This window comes from Astatotilapia calliptera, chromosome 17 (genome assembly GCF_964374335.1).
Source record: "Astatotilapia calliptera chromosome 17, fAstCal68.1, whole genome shotgun sequence".
NCBI lineage: Eukaryota > Metazoa > Chordata > Actinopteri > Cichliformes > Cichlidae > Astatotilapia > Astatotilapia calliptera.
In genome coordinates this window covers 33,832,666-33,850,066 of record NC_137438.1, presented here as the reverse complement: position 1 = coordinate 33,850,066, position 17,401 = coordinate 33,832,666, and the positions used below count along the sequence as shown (strand labels likewise).

General features: G+C 39.7%; 1 protein-coding gene and 1 long non-coding RNA gene across 2 annotated transcripts; both read left to right on the top strand.

Moving 5' to 3' along the window:
• Positions 1-6,805: 6,805 nt before the first annotated feature.
• LOC145421519 (uncharacterized) lies at positions 6,806-9,676 on the top strand. Its single transcript, XR_013902900.1, has 2 exons — positions 6,806-9,207; positions 9,308-9,676. It is a non-coding gene; the product is annotated as an uncharacterized LOC145421519 (long non-coding RNA).
• A 1,741-nt stretch (positions 9,677-11,417) lies between these two features.
• On the top strand, positions 11,418-14,456 carry LOC113028099 (zinc finger MYM-type protein 1-like). Its single transcript, XM_026178089.2, has 3 exons — positions 11,418-12,932; positions 13,346-13,460; positions 13,668-14,456. The coding sequence occupies exons 1-3, from the start codon at positions 11,716-11,718 to the stop codon at positions 14,193-14,195; spliced, it is 1,860 nt and encodes a 619-aa protein (XP_026033874.2). The 5' UTR covers positions 11,418-11,715; the 3' UTR covers positions 14,196-14,456.
• The last annotated feature ends 2,945 nt before the right edge of the window (positions 14,457-17,401 follow it).

Below are 17,401 nucleotides of genomic sequence, written 5' to 3'. Positions count from 1 at the left end.
ATAAGATAGATGTCTCGATCTAGTTCAGTGCACACAGTCACAATCATTTATAATCTGTTGACTTGACAGTTGTCCAGATCACGATAGCCAAACCTTTCAGCAATCACACCCTGTGTAAGCCACAGGATGTGATTGCTGAAAAGTTTGGCCTTGTGCAGAGTGCTGTACCTAAGCATATTAATCAAAATGTGACTGGAAGGGAAAAGTGTGGCAGGAAAAGGTGCACACGCATCAGGGATTTGGCGCAGCCTTGAGAAAAGTTGATTCAAAAACTTGGGGGAGCTTCACAAAGTAGGGAAGACATGCATCTATGGGAAAGGGGTTACAGCTGTCGCATTCCTAATCAAACCACCCCGAACCAGCGACGACATCAGAAAGTAAATGACATAAAAGTAAACACTGCAATTTGAAAATCTGGAGGAAGAGAGGAGAGACACAGAATCCAAGGGTTTTGAGGTCCAGTGTGAAGTTCCTGCAGTCTATGCTGATTTAGGTCACCTTGTCATCTGCTGGTGTTGGTGGCGGTTTGTCCACTGTGGTTTATCAAGTCCAGACTTCAGCTTTCTACCAGGAGATTGCAGAGCACTTCGTACTGCTATTGGCTCACGCGCTTTATGGAGATGTTAATTTCCGTTTCCAGCTGGGCTTCCTTCCCACATTACCAACACTACCACCTCATCATCTTATCTTATTGATTGGCCAGCCAACTTGTCTGATGTTAATCCCACTGGAAATCTATAAGCTGCTGTAAAGAGGAAGAAACACTCAACCCAAAAATGTGGATGGGCTAAAAGCTGCTGTGCTACAAGCTAATCACCTCCATACCACACTCCACTGATGATGAACATGATTTCCAGAAGTTAGACATCTCTGTGTTGTAAATCCTTCTTCACTGATCTCGGAACTTTGCATGTAATAACTATAGAATGTATAAATTTTGAATACAGTCAGAAAAAACTTTTATAACAATGCTGTTGATTTTGTGTCTTGTATCAACATAGGCTGGGCAATGCAGTGCTGGTCAGCTTTCGTGGTGCTGATTGCAACACATTTTAATCCTGCAACTTTAGTTATTGAACTTCTTGTTATTCTTGGTCTTACTATTGCTAGTATTGGTCTTAGACTACGTCCACATGTACACGGATATTTTTGAAAACGCAGCTTTTTCTATGTGTTTGGGCCTTTCGTCCACACAGAACACGGCTTTTTTGATCACTAATAAACTGAGATTTTCAAAAACTCAGTTTTTGCATTTACGTGTGGACGAGGTAAAGGAGATTTAGTCACGCAATGTCAAAGGTGTGTGCCTGTTTTGAGGTCATGCTGTGCTGATGTTACTGTTTGCATGAGGGGAATTTCTACAATGGCGGACATAGACAAAATACTTGTGCTGTTAATCTTACTATCTGCAGTTTTTACATGCTCACGTATACACACACAGTTACTGTCCCTCCATTTAGAAAGAAAGAGGCGTCCGACTGAACTTTGGATGTGACTTCTACATTCAGCGCAGACACTAACAACCCAAATCCCGATGCAAATGTCGACATCGGTTTTGAATAAATGTAATTTTTTCAAATTAAATTTATGCATGCTGTATGCATTTTGTCCATTCCTAGGTTGTGAGTCTACACCAGCCATATCTCACAGCGCTATGACTTATGATTATGAATCATTTACACTAATGCAAAATTTTAATTTTTTTTAATTGAATAAACTCTGGCCAAGGGAGCCAGTGAGACAAAATCCAAAATACTGTCTTTAGTTATTAACACTTGAAATGATGAAGGCACTTGAAAAGTAACACAAAATTAGTTGCCTTTCCCAAAAAACACAAAAAACTTTTGAGAAGTACTTCAGGTTTTGTGAGTGTACAAAACCCTGTTTATGCTTTCAAAATCCAAAATACGGTCTTTTATTATTAACATTTGAAAATGATGAAGTAAACAGTAGGGGTGCAACGATACACAAAATTCACGGTTCGGTTCGGTTCGATACTTTGGTGTCACGGTTCGATATTTTTTCGATACAAAAAAAATGTTCATGCCTTTTTAATTTGTCATTTATTAAAATTATAAATATATATTTTAACTCAAAAGTACAGTTTTTAAATTTAACCCTAACCCTTGTGCGCGTTTTTTATTTTGACAGCAAATGCGCACCTGCGGACCACTTATGTGCAGCCCTGGTTATTTAGCTCGTCATATTGAAGCCACAGAAATTCTTTTGTCCATGAAACCATAAAGCTGCACTTTCTTTTTGCCTTATAGTCTGATTTGTCATAACTTCTCCGTTTTGTGGTAAGCTTTTCTTTGGCTGTCACTTCTTCACCCTGACCTGTCTTATTTGGCTCAGCAGAACTGAAATATAAATCCTGCTGCTTTTACACACGCACTCACATAAGCTCAGCGATTCTCTGCGCGATCAACCTCTCACATGTTTAAGCTTGCTGCGGGAGATTTCACTTGTCATGTTTGCATAGTAAGTTAACGATTAATAAGACGATGTCAGAGGAATTGGTGCACAAATTATCATCACTCACAGATCAGTGCTGTCGCTCTCTATACACAGTTCGCAAGATTGCAAAGTGAAAGCAAAAAAACAAGCGCAAATTCAAACGCGATTTCAATATGTCACATATTGACAGTGGCTCACCGATGCCAATGACATAATTACCCAGCTACATTTCTGAAAGAATGCAAAAGCATTGACATATATTTTTCCTTCCTACAATAGCCCGACGGGCAGAGTAGCCCGTCTGAAAAAAATCGCTAGCCCCAGGACGTCGGGCTAGCGATATTGCAAGCCCTGTATCTGATTGAGGAATCACTCATCTTTGGAAAAGAGAGTTTATTACAGAGAAATGTCTCTTTCCAAAATAAAAGCTATACTATCCGCTTCTTCTGGGCTATATTCTCAGCAGCATAAGGAGAATCATGTGCTAACAGCTGTCTAAATGACTCGGCTAAAGTTAGTAGCATGCTTGTTGTTTTTGTCTTTGCACTAGGATGATGTCGGCGTAAATGTGCAGTCATATTCGTTGTGTTCCCACTAGTGCTTTCAGGTTAATCTCGTTGAAATGACCTTAACGCCACAACACGGCAAATCTCCGTTAACGAGCTACCGCCGATCGCCCCGTGCATGGGGCTAGACGGCCAACACGTTAACGAGCTAACTGCGCTAACACACTAGTTCCCACCCATGTAATTGAGCATTGCATGGCACATCCAACATACTGTTTTACTTTAGTCCATGACTCGCTTATCTTCAGGGTCATACGTCACATGAAAACCAAAATAATTCCAAACGCCAGATCTGAATGAGGGTGGGGGAGGTCCATGTTGCAACTTCTGTCTTGCTAGCTTGCCCTGCGCTCTTCCTTCTGACTATGCTGTCTGTGTTGAGCGCTCAGTGGGTCTGCGCTCGACAGTGCAGCCTAGGCGGAGTAGTCGAACGCAGATTCACTGAGCGCTCAACACAGACAGCATCGTCAGAAGGAAAGTTGATAAAATAAATTACAAATGTTGTATTGTTCGATACATATGCGTACCGAACCGAAAGCACTGTATCGAACGGTTCAATATCGATACGAATATCGTTGCACCCCTAGTAAACAGGCTTCTAGACTTCTGATTGGCCAACATTTCTACACGGTTAGGATGTGGCATGTTCTTGACAGCATTTGACTTTGTTTTTTGCATTTACATGTGGACAGAGATATTTTTTCAAAACTTGACATGTGGACAGGATTTTTTTTTTTAACAAAAACTGGAAAACTCAGTTTTCAAAAATTCCAGTGTACGTCTGGATGTAGCCTTAAAGTGATGATTGTCACAACAGCTTGTGCTGCTTAAAAAGCTGAAGAGAATTGATTTTTATCAATTCATTAATTGATTGATTACTTTTTATTTTCTAATACACTTTGATATTTTATATTTATAACATTTAGGCTACTTATTTATAACCCCTTTGTCTGTTTTGGTTATGGCGAGACATTCTAGCTCTGAGGACATGTCTGCTATAACACAAGAAATCAGGCTCACTGTAGTTTATAGTGTTCAGGCTTTATTGTCTTATTTTCATTGAAACTTGTAAACTATCTGAAAGTTCAAGGATTTAGAAACGACAACCCTCAAAAATATGATGGATTTGAACAACTCAGAGGTTTTTAAAGGAGATGAACTTGCAGCTATTGTTCACTTGTTTAAAATGTGGTCGCGCGTCTATTTCACATAATAAAAACTCCAGGTGCAAGAAAAAAAAAAGACAGGAAAGTGTCAGAAATCAACTGATGTCAAAACTGAAGGTTTGTAGGACAGCAGGACACGGGACTCTAGATGCATTAGTGGAAACTGGATCAAGTGTTCTCTTTTAGGAAAGAAAACAAGGCCATGGTTTTAGGTGAGCCCAGCACAGCAGCAGTTCAATTATCTCTGACAAAACAGCAATATTTAATGTTGTGGGAATAATCACGATAATAATCACAACAAGCAGTTTATGCCTGCTTGACCATGAGTTTATTCTTAGGAGAGAAAAGCTAGTTAACACAGGTTACAAATATTAGAAATTAGTCCCTCTAGAATTTTGTTTGAATTTTTCAAAAATTGATATATAAGCAGCTCTCGCTCAGTGCTGCTTTTACAAGCTAAGCTTGTGTGTATCTTTACAGACTTTGTTATTAGCAACCTTTCACAAAAGCACAGTTTATTCCAATTTCTTTAGTCAAATCTACTAAAAATGCCAAAGCTAGCACAGTTCAAAAGACATAAAATTATATTTTTGCACCTACAAGGTGATTTCCAAGGAGCTATTAGCTAAAAAAAAACTCATGCATATTCCTAGAGTATTTAAAAGTAGAATGGGAGGGAGAGCCTTCAGTTTTCAGGCCCCTCTTCTGTGGAACCAGCTTCCAGACAGACACTATCTCTACTTTCAAGATTAGGCTTAAAACTTTCCTTTTTGCTAAAGCATATAGTTAGGGCTGGACCAGGTGACCCTGAATCCTCCCTTAGTTATGCTGCAATAGACGTAGGCTGCCGGGGATTCCCATGATGCATTGAGTTTTTCCTTTCCAGTCACCTTTCTCACTCACTATGTGTTAATAGTCTAGCATTGAATCATACCTGTTATTAATCTCTGTCTCTCTTCCACAGCATGTTTTTCATCCTGTTTTCCTTCTCTCACCCCAATCGGTCGCAGCAGATGGCCGCCCCTCCCTGAGCCTGGTTCTGCCAGAGGTTTCTTCCTGTTAAAAGGGAGTTTTTCCTTCCCACTGTCGCCAAAGTGCTTGCTCATAGGGGGTCATATGATTGTTGGGTTTTTCTCTGTATGTATTATTGTACGATCTACTGTGCAATATAAAGCGCCTTGAGGTGACTGTTGTTGTGATTTGGTGCTATATAAATGAAATTGAATTGAACTGAATTGATATTCCAGCATGGTGTGCAGTGTGCCCTTTAAAAAAAAAACAGTAGAAAGTCGATAATATGTATGAGAAGGTAACGAATAATAGATATTATAATCCTTATATACACCAGCATCATTTCCAGTGGCGGCTCCTGAAAAAAATCTCAGGGGGGGCAATTTTTATGATATCGACTAAAATGACCCATTTAATGAGTACATCAAACAACACAATTTTAATTTAAATTTAAAATGAACAACCATATTCTGGCCATTTGTATAGATTTGTAAAAATGAACAACCATATTCTGGCCATTTGTATAGATTTGTAAAAATGAACATGAACAGATTTTTTTTTTTTTTTTTTGAATGAATGAAAAATAACTATTGAAAACAACAACTGTAAACTGATTGGGGGGGTGGGCTAAATGCGTCCCCGCATTGCTAGCTCAAAAGCACCACAAAACTTAATACAATCGATGATTTTAGATAAAATATGACGGTTTTTATCTACCTCTTCGTTGTGCCTTCTTAAAGCAATCCGATGTCCATCATCTAGCTGCGCCGCTATGCTAGTTTTCCCTAGCACAGCTAGCTTTACACTGTTGTCCATATGAACTCGTGAGCTTTCATGTTTCTTGATTCGTTCGGAGAGGTGCTTTAAGTCGGTTTGTCCAGATTGTGTCCACGTCAAATCACACTTGTCACTTTTGAACAGTATGCACGGGAAACAAAAAAGTGCATTAGCTGTTCCACAGCCTGTCAGCCACGACTTGCGCTGGAACCAACTCCGACAAAAAGTCCTGTTGTATGCTTTTGACTTCTCCTTCGTTGCCTGGGTTAGTTGAATTTCGGGCTTGTCAGGTCCCAACTCTTTAACTTGCAGTTTTTCTGCCATTGTCCTTCTGGCAAAAGGGTAGGTTAGAAGCGATCTAACCGAATTTGGGGGAGGCTGTGCCTCAACCGTTAACAATACCGCTGCCATCGTCTCTCTCTGACCTTATAGCTCACTTAGGCTACTGACTGAGGTAAAATTCTAGAACAGCAAATCTTCGCGCGTTTTCTGCAGGGGCGCAATTTTAAGCGCCCCCAAACCATTTAATTCAGCGACGCTGATAGGTCAAATATTTATTATTTTCCCCTGGCAACCATTTAATGATAGGCTATTTCGCTGCATATCAAGGGCGCTTTGACGAGCGCCCCAGAAGAAGAAAAACACCGTTTGTTGGTTGAACTTTAATGAGTCAGCTGGTGAAAATGTTAAAATACGCCTGGCTGTATATGGGCACACACATAGTAAAACTATCATTGATGAATTTTTTAAAAATATATATTTTTACTCCTCCACATTTGGGGGGGCGGAGCCCGAGCGCCCCCTATGGGCCAGCCGCCACTGATCATTTCCTAAATGTTGCCAATACAAGCGAAGGCAGTTGAATTCTAATCATAGTTAAAAGATGATAAAAGACATTTTATGAAAGTTTGACCTTATTTGAAAAAGAGGTCAAAAGTAATGTGATATTTAAAATCCAAATATTCATTGTATCATTCCATATGATTATATGTTGCCAATGGCAGTAAGAAACATAGTTTTTAATTCTTTATATCTTAAAATCAATCTATTAATCTCGAAGGAGAGGTCAAATGGTCACATATGACATATTTTAAATCTTTATACGGCCTTTCATTAACATCTGTAATAAATCTGTAATGTTGCATATTTATGTTTTCTTTCAACATTATTTAATCAAGAATTTTCGCTCTGCCAGTATTTCCTCTTTGTCATGTTCCAGTTTAACTGATCACCTCAGTTATGTCTTGTGTTTTTACTTTGTCCGCTGTGCTGAAAAGGACAGCTTTTAGAGTCCTTGGGTTTAGCAAAGCGTCATCCATTCTCAATTACTTTCCACAACAATGAAGACGGAGTTCCACCTTTACCAAACAGCACAAAAACATCTCACCCTGATGATTAATTATGTTCTGAAATGGGTTTTCTCAGAAAACACTGAAAAGCTGACCCTTTAAAGCTTCTGAAGTGGTTCAGTGCATCATCCATAATGAATTGTACTGTGAGGGACATGACAAATGGATTTTCCTGTGTCTTTTGTGGTAGTGTTCGACATGTTGAAATGTGTAAGAGGGCTTGAATCAACACCCAAAAAAGAAAGAAAGGGCAGCTTGGTTCTGCATAACATAGTGTTGAACCAAAATGACTCATGCACTGCTAGGGACGTGGGATGAGCTGAAACACATCGCAGACCTGCAAAAAGAAGAATGACGCAGTGTAATTATCTATTCATATTGGAGGCTGAGAGGGAGTCTGAGGGTGGATGTTTGGCAATCACGCATCTCAGTGTTACGCTGACAGTTGTATAATGCTTGAAAGGATAATCAATTCATCCTAGCATTGTTGCTTTGTTTTAGCAGTTACTCCAAACTAGCTGGAGATAATTCATCTCAGTGAATATTAAGACATCTTTAGAGTAATGCTATCACGTAATACGCAGTTATTTTCCTTCTCGAGTGATATTGGAGAACTGCCAAAAGCACATTAAAAACTCAAAAAGAAAAATGTTGTAAGAAATTCTGTTGTATTTGGATCATATTTAACTTGAATCTGTCACTGTTAAGCGAATGAAAGTAAAGTATTAGGTGCCAAACGAGCTCTGAATGAAGAAGGGAACAAAGCAATGCCCTCAACCAGGGAAAAGTAACTTAAAATGCTTTTAAAAGCAATCTGCCTCTTCTCATATATGTAAATGTGTCACAGTTGGACCAATATTAAACAAAGATATCCCAAATAACTGCAAAGTGCAGTTTTTAAATTTGCCTGGCTCTGTGTGAAAAAGTAATTGCCTCCATTTTTTTTGTCAGATCATTTCATAAAAGGAAGATCATACCACGAATCAAACATAGTGGTGGCAGTGTGATGGTCTGGGGCTGCTGTTTTGCATTTTTTTTATTGAGTCAGGTTATCTTTTTCTACTAATATACCGGTATTTGTTTGATGATCTGAAACATGTATGACAAATCTGAAAAAAAAAAAAAAAGAAAGAAATGAGGAAGGGAGCAAATATTTTTCACAGCACCACAGGTATATAGGAAAGAAATGGTGAGTGACTGCTGTGGCTGATTCATCAATAAAATTTGAACTCTCTTCTTTAAGTTTTAATGTAATTTATAATTTCTAAATAAACTTAAGAGTAGGTCTCCAGGTTTCTAGAAAAACATTTCAAAGCTCTTTCAAAGTTACTGCATTTTGTCATTTGTGAAGGTGATGCCAGACTGCTTCAATAACACTTAGCTCTAGGTCTGTCACGGCCAGCGGGGGAGACCGTGTGGAGAGTGTGCGTGGTGGACCCAGGCGCAAACACAGGCGAGGAGACGGGAGTGAACTTAAACTGAAAGCGAGCCTTTATTTGGGCTGATGCAGAAGGGAGTAGACAAAACATAACAGGGACAGAGACTGCAACTAACCAAAAACCTAAACTGGAAAAACACTAACCTTACTGAAAGGAATAACTATGATCACTGTGAACAGAATGCTGTGCAGATGCATGGAAACTGAACCAAGTGGCGTGACGAAACAGACATGAACATGACCAGCGCAACCTTTGTAACTCAGTTTTAAAACTAATCACATCTATGAGTGCTATCTGGGGATTGCACATACATCTGGCCCTAAATTGCTGTCTAAATACAAACGCCCAGTCCTCTCTCTACCCAGACAGCTCCTCCAGCTCTTCCAGGGGATGCTGAAGTGTCCCCAAGCCAGTTGAAAGACATCTCTTCAGCATGTCACAGGTCAGTATCATGGTCCTGGTACTATCTGCCCTGCTACACTTTTCTTTCTTCCTTTTTCCTAACCCTTTTTCTGACTCTGGCTCTCTTTTATTTTTCTCAGCCAGATGAATCCCTGGAGGTTGTTCCCCTGATCAGCCTTGGGCTGGGCCTTCAGCTGCACACCTGTTTCCTTGCTTCTTGTCAAGTGCTGTGTGAATTTATGGACTGATTATTCCACTCATTCACTGCCAGATGATAGAGCTACGTTTGGACCTGCCCACCTGGACAGGACATGTGCTTTGAATTTTGGATTCTGTTTTTGGATTTCCTTCTAAAGGACAGAGACTGATTCCCACAGATACTTACCTGCCTGCTCACTCTCCACTGCACACCCACACACTCTCACATACATTCTGAGTAGTATCACCAAGAAAAGTTTCTTTTTTTTAATCTCAACTTGTTTGCAATAAACATCCTTAACCTTTGCTCACCTCTCGGTCCGGTTTGAGTCCATTAAACTCAGTAAATCATGACAGTCTGCCCCAAGGTCTCCTCCCAGTAGATTTCTTTTATTCTGACTTCAAAATGTACCATCTCTTTATACCACAGTTGAAATTTCACTTAGTTCCTGGTCTAGTGTTTAGATTATTTTAGCATGGCATGTTTTTAAAATACAATCAAAGTAAGCACAAGTAAGCAATTACATATTACCGTAGATCATCAAAAGACTTGGCCTATTCAATGGTTTTCATAACAGTGGTTGTTTCTCAGTATTTTTCCCACAGTTTCTTAAGGAAATGAGCAGAATCGGAACTGGTCTCAGAAGGCTATAGCAGAGGGCAGGGATGTATGTCTTAAGCCTAATAGTAAGAGATGTTACAGCTGAAAAATACAATATACACAGAAAATATTGCTGGCTAGTAATCATTGTTATTTATTACTCAACATCTGAAAATAAGAAACCTCACTGTAATTTACAAAATGATAAAACTAGCAGACAGTGCTGTTTGCATTTTTCACGTATCTGGCGATCAATCTTATGTAATGTGCTTTCTTATTTTTTGTATTAGATTTAAAGGCTAGTGGTTCTGAGAACTATTCATTTTATTAGTATCTGTGTTACTGATGACCATCTCTGGAACAAAGTAGATGCGTGTGGAATAGATGAAGAACAGTGCCGCGCTGATTTATTCAAGGTGAACCAGTTTTCCTTGGGATGCACACCAATGTGTTGCCTGTGTCAAATATGGCTGACAGCTGGGTACATCACAGTTATTCATAGCACGTGTGAGCGTGTGTGTATATGTATGCAAGATTGATAACTCATCACATTTCCTGTCATAGTCTAAATGTCACCTCTGCAGCTTGCAGTGATGAATGCAATCCTGTGGCTGGTTCATCATTTGCTGTGTTCATTTCCATGTAAATGTTTGTCATAGTATTCACACACATACACAGAAGGAACAGTTTAAAGATCGAGAGGTTGAGAATCATCATACAACACTGGTCACTGACATGGCTGTTCAGAACAACAACATTTTGGATACATGCACAGTGATGTCAAAATGAAAGGTTTTTAGAGGACTTTATGCGGTCCCGGGAAAAAGTAATTACACCACACGACTCGGTAGCTTGTAGAATCACCTTTAACAGAAATAACTAAAAGTAATCATTTTCTGGATGACTTTGTCAGTCTTTCAAATATAATATGGCATGCTCTCCTTTACGGTGGGGCTACAGTTCATTGAGGTTTGCTGGTTTTCCCGCCACAGCATTTCAGCAGGGTTGAGGTCTGGACTTTGGGCCATTGCAATTCCTTAAATCTTTTTCTTTTTTGTGCTTTAGATATGCTTAGGGTTATTGTCTTCTTGTAGTTTGAATCGAGCTTTAGCTGAGGTTTTCTGTTTTGTTTAGATTATGCTAAGTAAACCTAACCCATGCTGTCATGTTCTTTTTCAAAATGAACAGATTTGTGGCGACTAGACATAGTAAAGAGACCTCTGGTAAATGCTTAATGTCTTTACTGTAGCCTGTCTCGTATAGCTGATAACTACTTTTCTCTTCTGATCCAAATTGGCAGAGTAAAGTGATGCACATTCCTTTATCGAGGAGGCAAACACAGTGTAGCTACTTCTATCGGTGTGCTCTCACAGAGGACATAGAATACATACTGCTAACTACTGCTAGCACACACGCAGAGCAGAGGGGGCAGTTCCAGCATTGGGCATGCACAGTGGCGGCTGGCCCATAGGGGGCGCTCGGGCTCCGCCCCCCCAAATGTGGAGGAGTAAAAATATATATTTTTAAAAAATTCATCAATGATAGTTTTACTATGTGTGTGCCCATATACAGCCAGGCGTATTTTAACATTTTCACCAGCTGACTCATTAAAGTTCAACCAACAAACGGTGTTTTTCTTCTTCTGGGGCGCTCGTCAAAGCGCCCTTGATATGCAGCGAAATAGCCTATCATTAAATGGTTGCCAGGGGAAAATAATAAATATTTGACCTATCAGCGTCGCTGAATTAAATGGTTTGGGGGCGCTTAAAATTGCGCCCCTGCAGAAAACGTGAAAGCTCACGAGTTCATATGGACAACAGTGTAAAGCTAGCTGTGCTAGGGAAAACTAGCATAGCGGCGCAGCTAGATGATGGACATCGGATTGCTTTAAGAAGGCACAACGAAGAGGTAGATAAAAACCGTCATATTTTATCTAAAATCATCGATTGTATTAAGTTTTGTGGTGCTTTTGAGCTAGCAATGCGGGGACATGATGAAAGTGATTCCTCAGACAATCCAGGGATTTTTAGAGGTTTAGTCGACTTGATGGCATCAATTGATCACGACTTGAGGCAACACCTTGAAAATGCTACTGTATTTAAAGGCACCTCGAAAACAGTCCAGAACGAGATCCTGGATTGCATGTTGGCAGTTCTGAGAGAAAGGATCGTGGAAGAAGTAAAGGCAGCGAAGTTTTTAGCCATTCAAGCTGATGAAACCACTGACATTTCTACACACTGTCAGTTAGTCATGGTGCTAAGATACATTGACCAACGAAACCGTATTCAAGAGCGTTTTTTTGAATTCATCAAGCTACCCAATGCTTGTGCAGATGCAATAGCCAGTGCCTTATCGGAGAGGCTGCGCTTCATCCTCCCCCAGGGACAAGAGAGAAAGTTGATCGCCCAGGCCTACGATGGGGCCGCTGTAATGAGGGGTACCACTGGAGGAGTGCAGCGTAAGATACAGGACATTTATGCTAACGCTCACTACGTACATTGTTATGCCCATCAGTTAAACCTGGTAATGCAACAAGCAACCTCCCACATCCCTCAAATCAGTCACTTTTTTTCCGACATAGCAGGATTCGCTTCTTTTTTTACTAAATCGAGCAAGAGGACTGCAGTGCTTGACGAGGTGGTGGCGCACCGACTTCCAAGTGCATCGGCAACCCGTTGGAACTTCAACAGTCGTGCTGTGAATACAGTGTATGAACATAAAGACGATCTGGTGAGGTGTTTTCAGACCATCCGTAACAGTGAAGGATTTGATGCCCCTACAAAGAGAGATGCCGGTGGTTTCGTGAGAATGCTGGAAGACGAAGCTTTCTGTTTTTTCCTGGCCTTGTTTCACAAGATAATGCCACATGTAGACATGCTGTATAACCACCTACAGAAGAGAAACATCGATTCTGTCACCATCGCAGGGATCACCCAGACATTCATCAGCCGCATGCAGGCTATCAGGTAGGCATAAAAGCATAAATATGTAACCTAGAATAAATGTTAATTATCTATGCATAGATTCTATCAAATTCTCTGCATATATTCTGTGTTCTGTGACTTAAATGTTTAATGGAATTCAGATAATTTTGATTTATATCAGCCTTTGAAGTAATTTTATGAAAAATATTTGATTAAGTATATTTGATGAAGTATATTCCCAGTAATGATTTGATGTAGCCTATACCATAGGCTATTTCCTGAAATTATGGCCAGGGCCTTTATTTACTTGCACTGGTTTTCCCCCAGCCATTAAACCAGGTCCGGTTATTAATTAAATCCGGTAATTCCCGGTAATTAGAACACAACCTTTGTTTGGTTAATATATCCCTATTCAGTTTTCAGAAGCCATTAATGAAACTTATGTATTGGATCAGGGAGGCACTTCCTAATCTGGTTGTGGATGAGGAGTACAGGGGACCTGTTCAAGACCCACCCACAAAGAGACGGAGAACATTGGGGGAAGACAGGCAACACCATTTGGCACTGGAGGTAAGCACTAGCTGCTTGGTCTGATTTAAATCGGATCATCAGATAAAATCTAATGACGATGCTGTCAGATGTCATTTGATATAGTGGTCATGACTGTTTTGTTTTGTTATGGACAGATTTTTTTTTTCAGAATAATGATTAACATGAGACATGTGCCAAAGTCTTACCACTGAATCTAACTCTTACCAATTATATATTATTGGATAGGTGTGCGACACCATTATGAGCCATGCCAAGGAGAGGTTTTCTTTCACCAAGCACCTTGTCAGCGCCACTCTGTTGCAAGGAGACTTGTTCCAACAACACAGCAAAAATTTTCCAGATGCAGCACTACAAACCACAGTGGAAGCCTATCCCTCATTGGACAAAGCCAGACTTAAAACAGAACTGTCCCTGATCTACGACAACGAGGAGTTTCAGAGTTGTAGTGGTGCGCTGGCGCTCTATCAGGTTCTGATGGAAAACAACCTTCAAGACACATTCACCGAAACTGTAAGTCTTCTTAACATCCTCATCACCACACCAATGACAACATCAGAATCGGAGAGGTGTTTCTCTACTTTAAAGAGGATAAAAACTTTCCTGAGAAACAATATGGCTCAGGATCGGCTCAACGCTCTGGCTATGCTGTCCATAGAGAAAAAACTCACACAAGAACTTCCTGATTTCAACACCAGGGTCATCGAGAAATTTGCCACTCAGAAAGACAGACGAGCAAAGTTCTTGTACAAATAAGAACCCTTAACCATATTTACTCTCTTTCTCCATCCCTCTCTCTTTCTCTCTTTAGCCCACCCCCCCAATCAGTTTACAGTTGTTGTTTTCAATAGTTATTTTTCATTCATTCAAAAAAAAAAAAAAAAATCTGTTCATGTTCATTTTTACAAATCTATACAAATGGCCAGAATATGGTTGTTCATTTTTACAAATCTATACAAATGGCCAGAATATGGTTGTTCATTTTAAATTTAAATTAAAATTGTGTTGTTTGATGTACTCATTAAATGGGTCATTTTAGTCGATATCATAAAAATTGCCCCCCCTGAGATTTTTTTCAGGAGCCGCCACTGGGCATGCATCACACATATACATTATCCATCAAGCTACCTTCCTAAAGAATAAGACTGCCTTTAACTATAGGCGTTTTCCTGGCAACCCTTCCACACAAGTCACACTTATTCAGTCTTTTTCTAACTGTGTGTGTAATTTAACTGAGACCTGTATTGTCTGAGGTGTATCACATTTTATCTATTTATTTTACATGACTAAGTTACTAAATCAATAGTTCAGTATTTTGTACAGTACAATCATTTGCTTTCTTGCCAAGGTCTGAATGAAAAGACCAAAATCATGCTCAATATGTACAAATATGGAACTTGAACTGGCAAACAGCTCAGCTCACACTGCAACCAGATAACTCCCTGGAGTATCTATCTTTTGGCTGGCGAACTTGTGATACCCTGAAGAAGTAACTGCAGCTGGCCAAAAATATTTTCACTGCACAACATCATCAACTACATTAGGACCAAAATAGTCATAAAAAGATGGTTATCTATAGTTCTTTGCCTTCTTCTTAACAGTACATACACCACCAAATAGTGGGAAGTGCAGCAGCAAGAAACCAGAGCAGGCATCAATTACAACACAAGTGACATGGATAAGTCAATAAATGCATAAAAGAAATACCAGCATCATCCCAAGGCTTGTATATGCACAGTGGACAGATCCACTTTGTTAGCAGCTTGTTCGGGTGAGGGTTGTAGGTGTCTGGAACCTATCCAGCTGTAATAGGGCAGAAGGCGGGTTACACCCTGGACAGCTCACCGGTCATTCTCATTTACTAATTAGTTGTGTAGAAGTACTTTAACTATGCTGACCGCTACTGTGGGCAGAGTTAGCTGATGTTCCATGCAGTTAAGCTTGACTTTGTTATCTTTGTGAACTGGTGCTATGTTATATTTTGAAAGACCTTTAGAATTGGTAGCAGATGATTTTTGCATTAATATCTCAATAACTTCTCAATAACGTCAGGCTTGCTGTTTGCCCACCTTTATCTTCAGACCTTTATCTTCAGACTTCTTGTAGTCTGAAGATTAGACTACAAGATTGTATTTCTGCTCTAGGAATAGCTTTGCTGATTTGCTGACTTTAAATTACCAACTGCATCTGTTTGAACCCTTTGACTTCTTACCCTTGTCTAACATTGGACTCTCTTTCTTTTTGCTTGGTGCACTTTGCAACATTGCCTCGATTCCATTTAAGCTGCCTGGGGAAAGCTACTGATGCCTGCTGGGGGGAAAAATGCTATCTTCTTCCTTTTGTGTTTCAAGCCTTCATTCTTTTGTAGCCTGTAGCAGTCAGAATTGTGCTGTGAAAGTGAGGCTTTAAGGAAACCCATCAAAAAGCAGCAATGGTGTCGTTATTTTCCAGCCATTTAATTGTGCAAACATTTACTCCATAATGACTCCTTAAAGCAAAAAACTTGGTCTACTTTAATAAACACGACTTGTTACAGAAAAAAGAGGCAACTCACAGGCAAGAAGACAAAGACAGAAAAAGTATATCATCATTATTAGTACGATTTTTCACACAATGCAGAGTAAGCGAGTGGTATTTCCTTGCTAATTAGCAAGTTTACACTCATTTCTTGTGACTGACTGTTGATTGCCTCCAAAAAAGTCCATGAAAATTGTTGGAGATAGAAGGTGTGATCGTGCATACGAAAAAAAAAGTTACGTTTCTTCAATGAGATATGAAAGTGAAAGGAAGTCACATTGATTGGAGTGCCTTACTTTACTTGATTCAGCAAGCAGCTCTAACAAACATTTAGCATTAAAAATAAATGAATGACTCTGTCATTGTTAAGGCATTCAGTAATATTGTTGATCCAATTTGGCTGAGGAGTTTATGAAATGATTAATTTACTTAAATAACACAAAAGAATTTTGACCAACATTTTACAGTACTGTGCAAAACTGTGCATGTATTTATATCTTGCTAGGGAAATGGGACATAGGTGAAGTGATTGAAATGTTCACCCATCAATCCATCCATCCATCCATCCATCCATCAATTTTCCACTATTTGTCTGGGGCCAGGTCACAGCCCAGACCTCAGGCCAAGAGACCTAATCTCCCCAGGGTGTACTGGGTCTACCCCAGAGCCTCGTCCTGGTAGGATATGCCACAAACATGTCATCCATGAGGTTCCTAGAAGATGCGTGAACCACCTCTGCTGGCTCTTTTTGATGTGGAGGACTAGCAGTTCTACTCGGTTCTTCCCAAATCACTGAACTGAATCCATCTCTAATGCTCAAATAATAATCTAAGGTCTAATCAAAGGTCTTAAACCTGAAAACAAAACAAATGGCACAAGGTCCACATAAAGAACAAAAACAGAATAGGAATCTAGATAACAAGCCATATGGAACAAGAAAATACATCTTGAAATAGGACAAAGGGAAAGATAGAATGTCACACAAATATATTACACAAGGACAACCCGAGAAATAGAAAATGCACTTTTAAATGCTGGATTTATTTATTAATGAAAAAAGCTTAACAAACTTGTCTGGCCCAATTCTGAAAAGTAATTGACCCCTACACCTAATAACTGGTTGTGCCTTGCTTGGCAACTAGAACTGAGAGCAATTGTATACGATAACTGCTTATGAGTCTTTCACATCACGCTGGAGGAATTCTGGCCCACCCATCTTTGCAGGATTGTTTTCATTCAGACACATTGGAGGGTTTTTGAGCATGAACAAGCATGAAAGGTATGAGATCAGAAGATCAGATTTGGATCTGGACCTTGACCAGGCCACTCCAAAACCTTTATTTTGTGTTTCTCAAGCCATGCAGAGGTGGACTTGCTGGTGTGTTTCGAATCATTGTTCTGTTGCATGACTCAACTGTGAAAGAGCTTTAAGGCACCCGACAATC

Bases quoted from the DNA above. Each gene is read 5' to 3' on its own strand.
- LOC113028099 (XM_026178089.2), top strand. From the start codon at position 11,716: ATGGTTTGGGGGCGCTTAAAATTGCGCCCCTGCAGAAAACGTGAAAGC. The intron at 12,933-13,345 runs GTAGGCATAAAA...GTATTGGATCAG, and splicing joins AGCCGCATGCAGGCTATCAG to GGAGGCACTTCCTAATCTGG. The intron at 13,461-13,667 runs GTAAGCACTAGC...ATTATTGGATAG, and splicing joins AACACCATTTGGCACTGGAG to GTGTGCGACACCATTATGAG.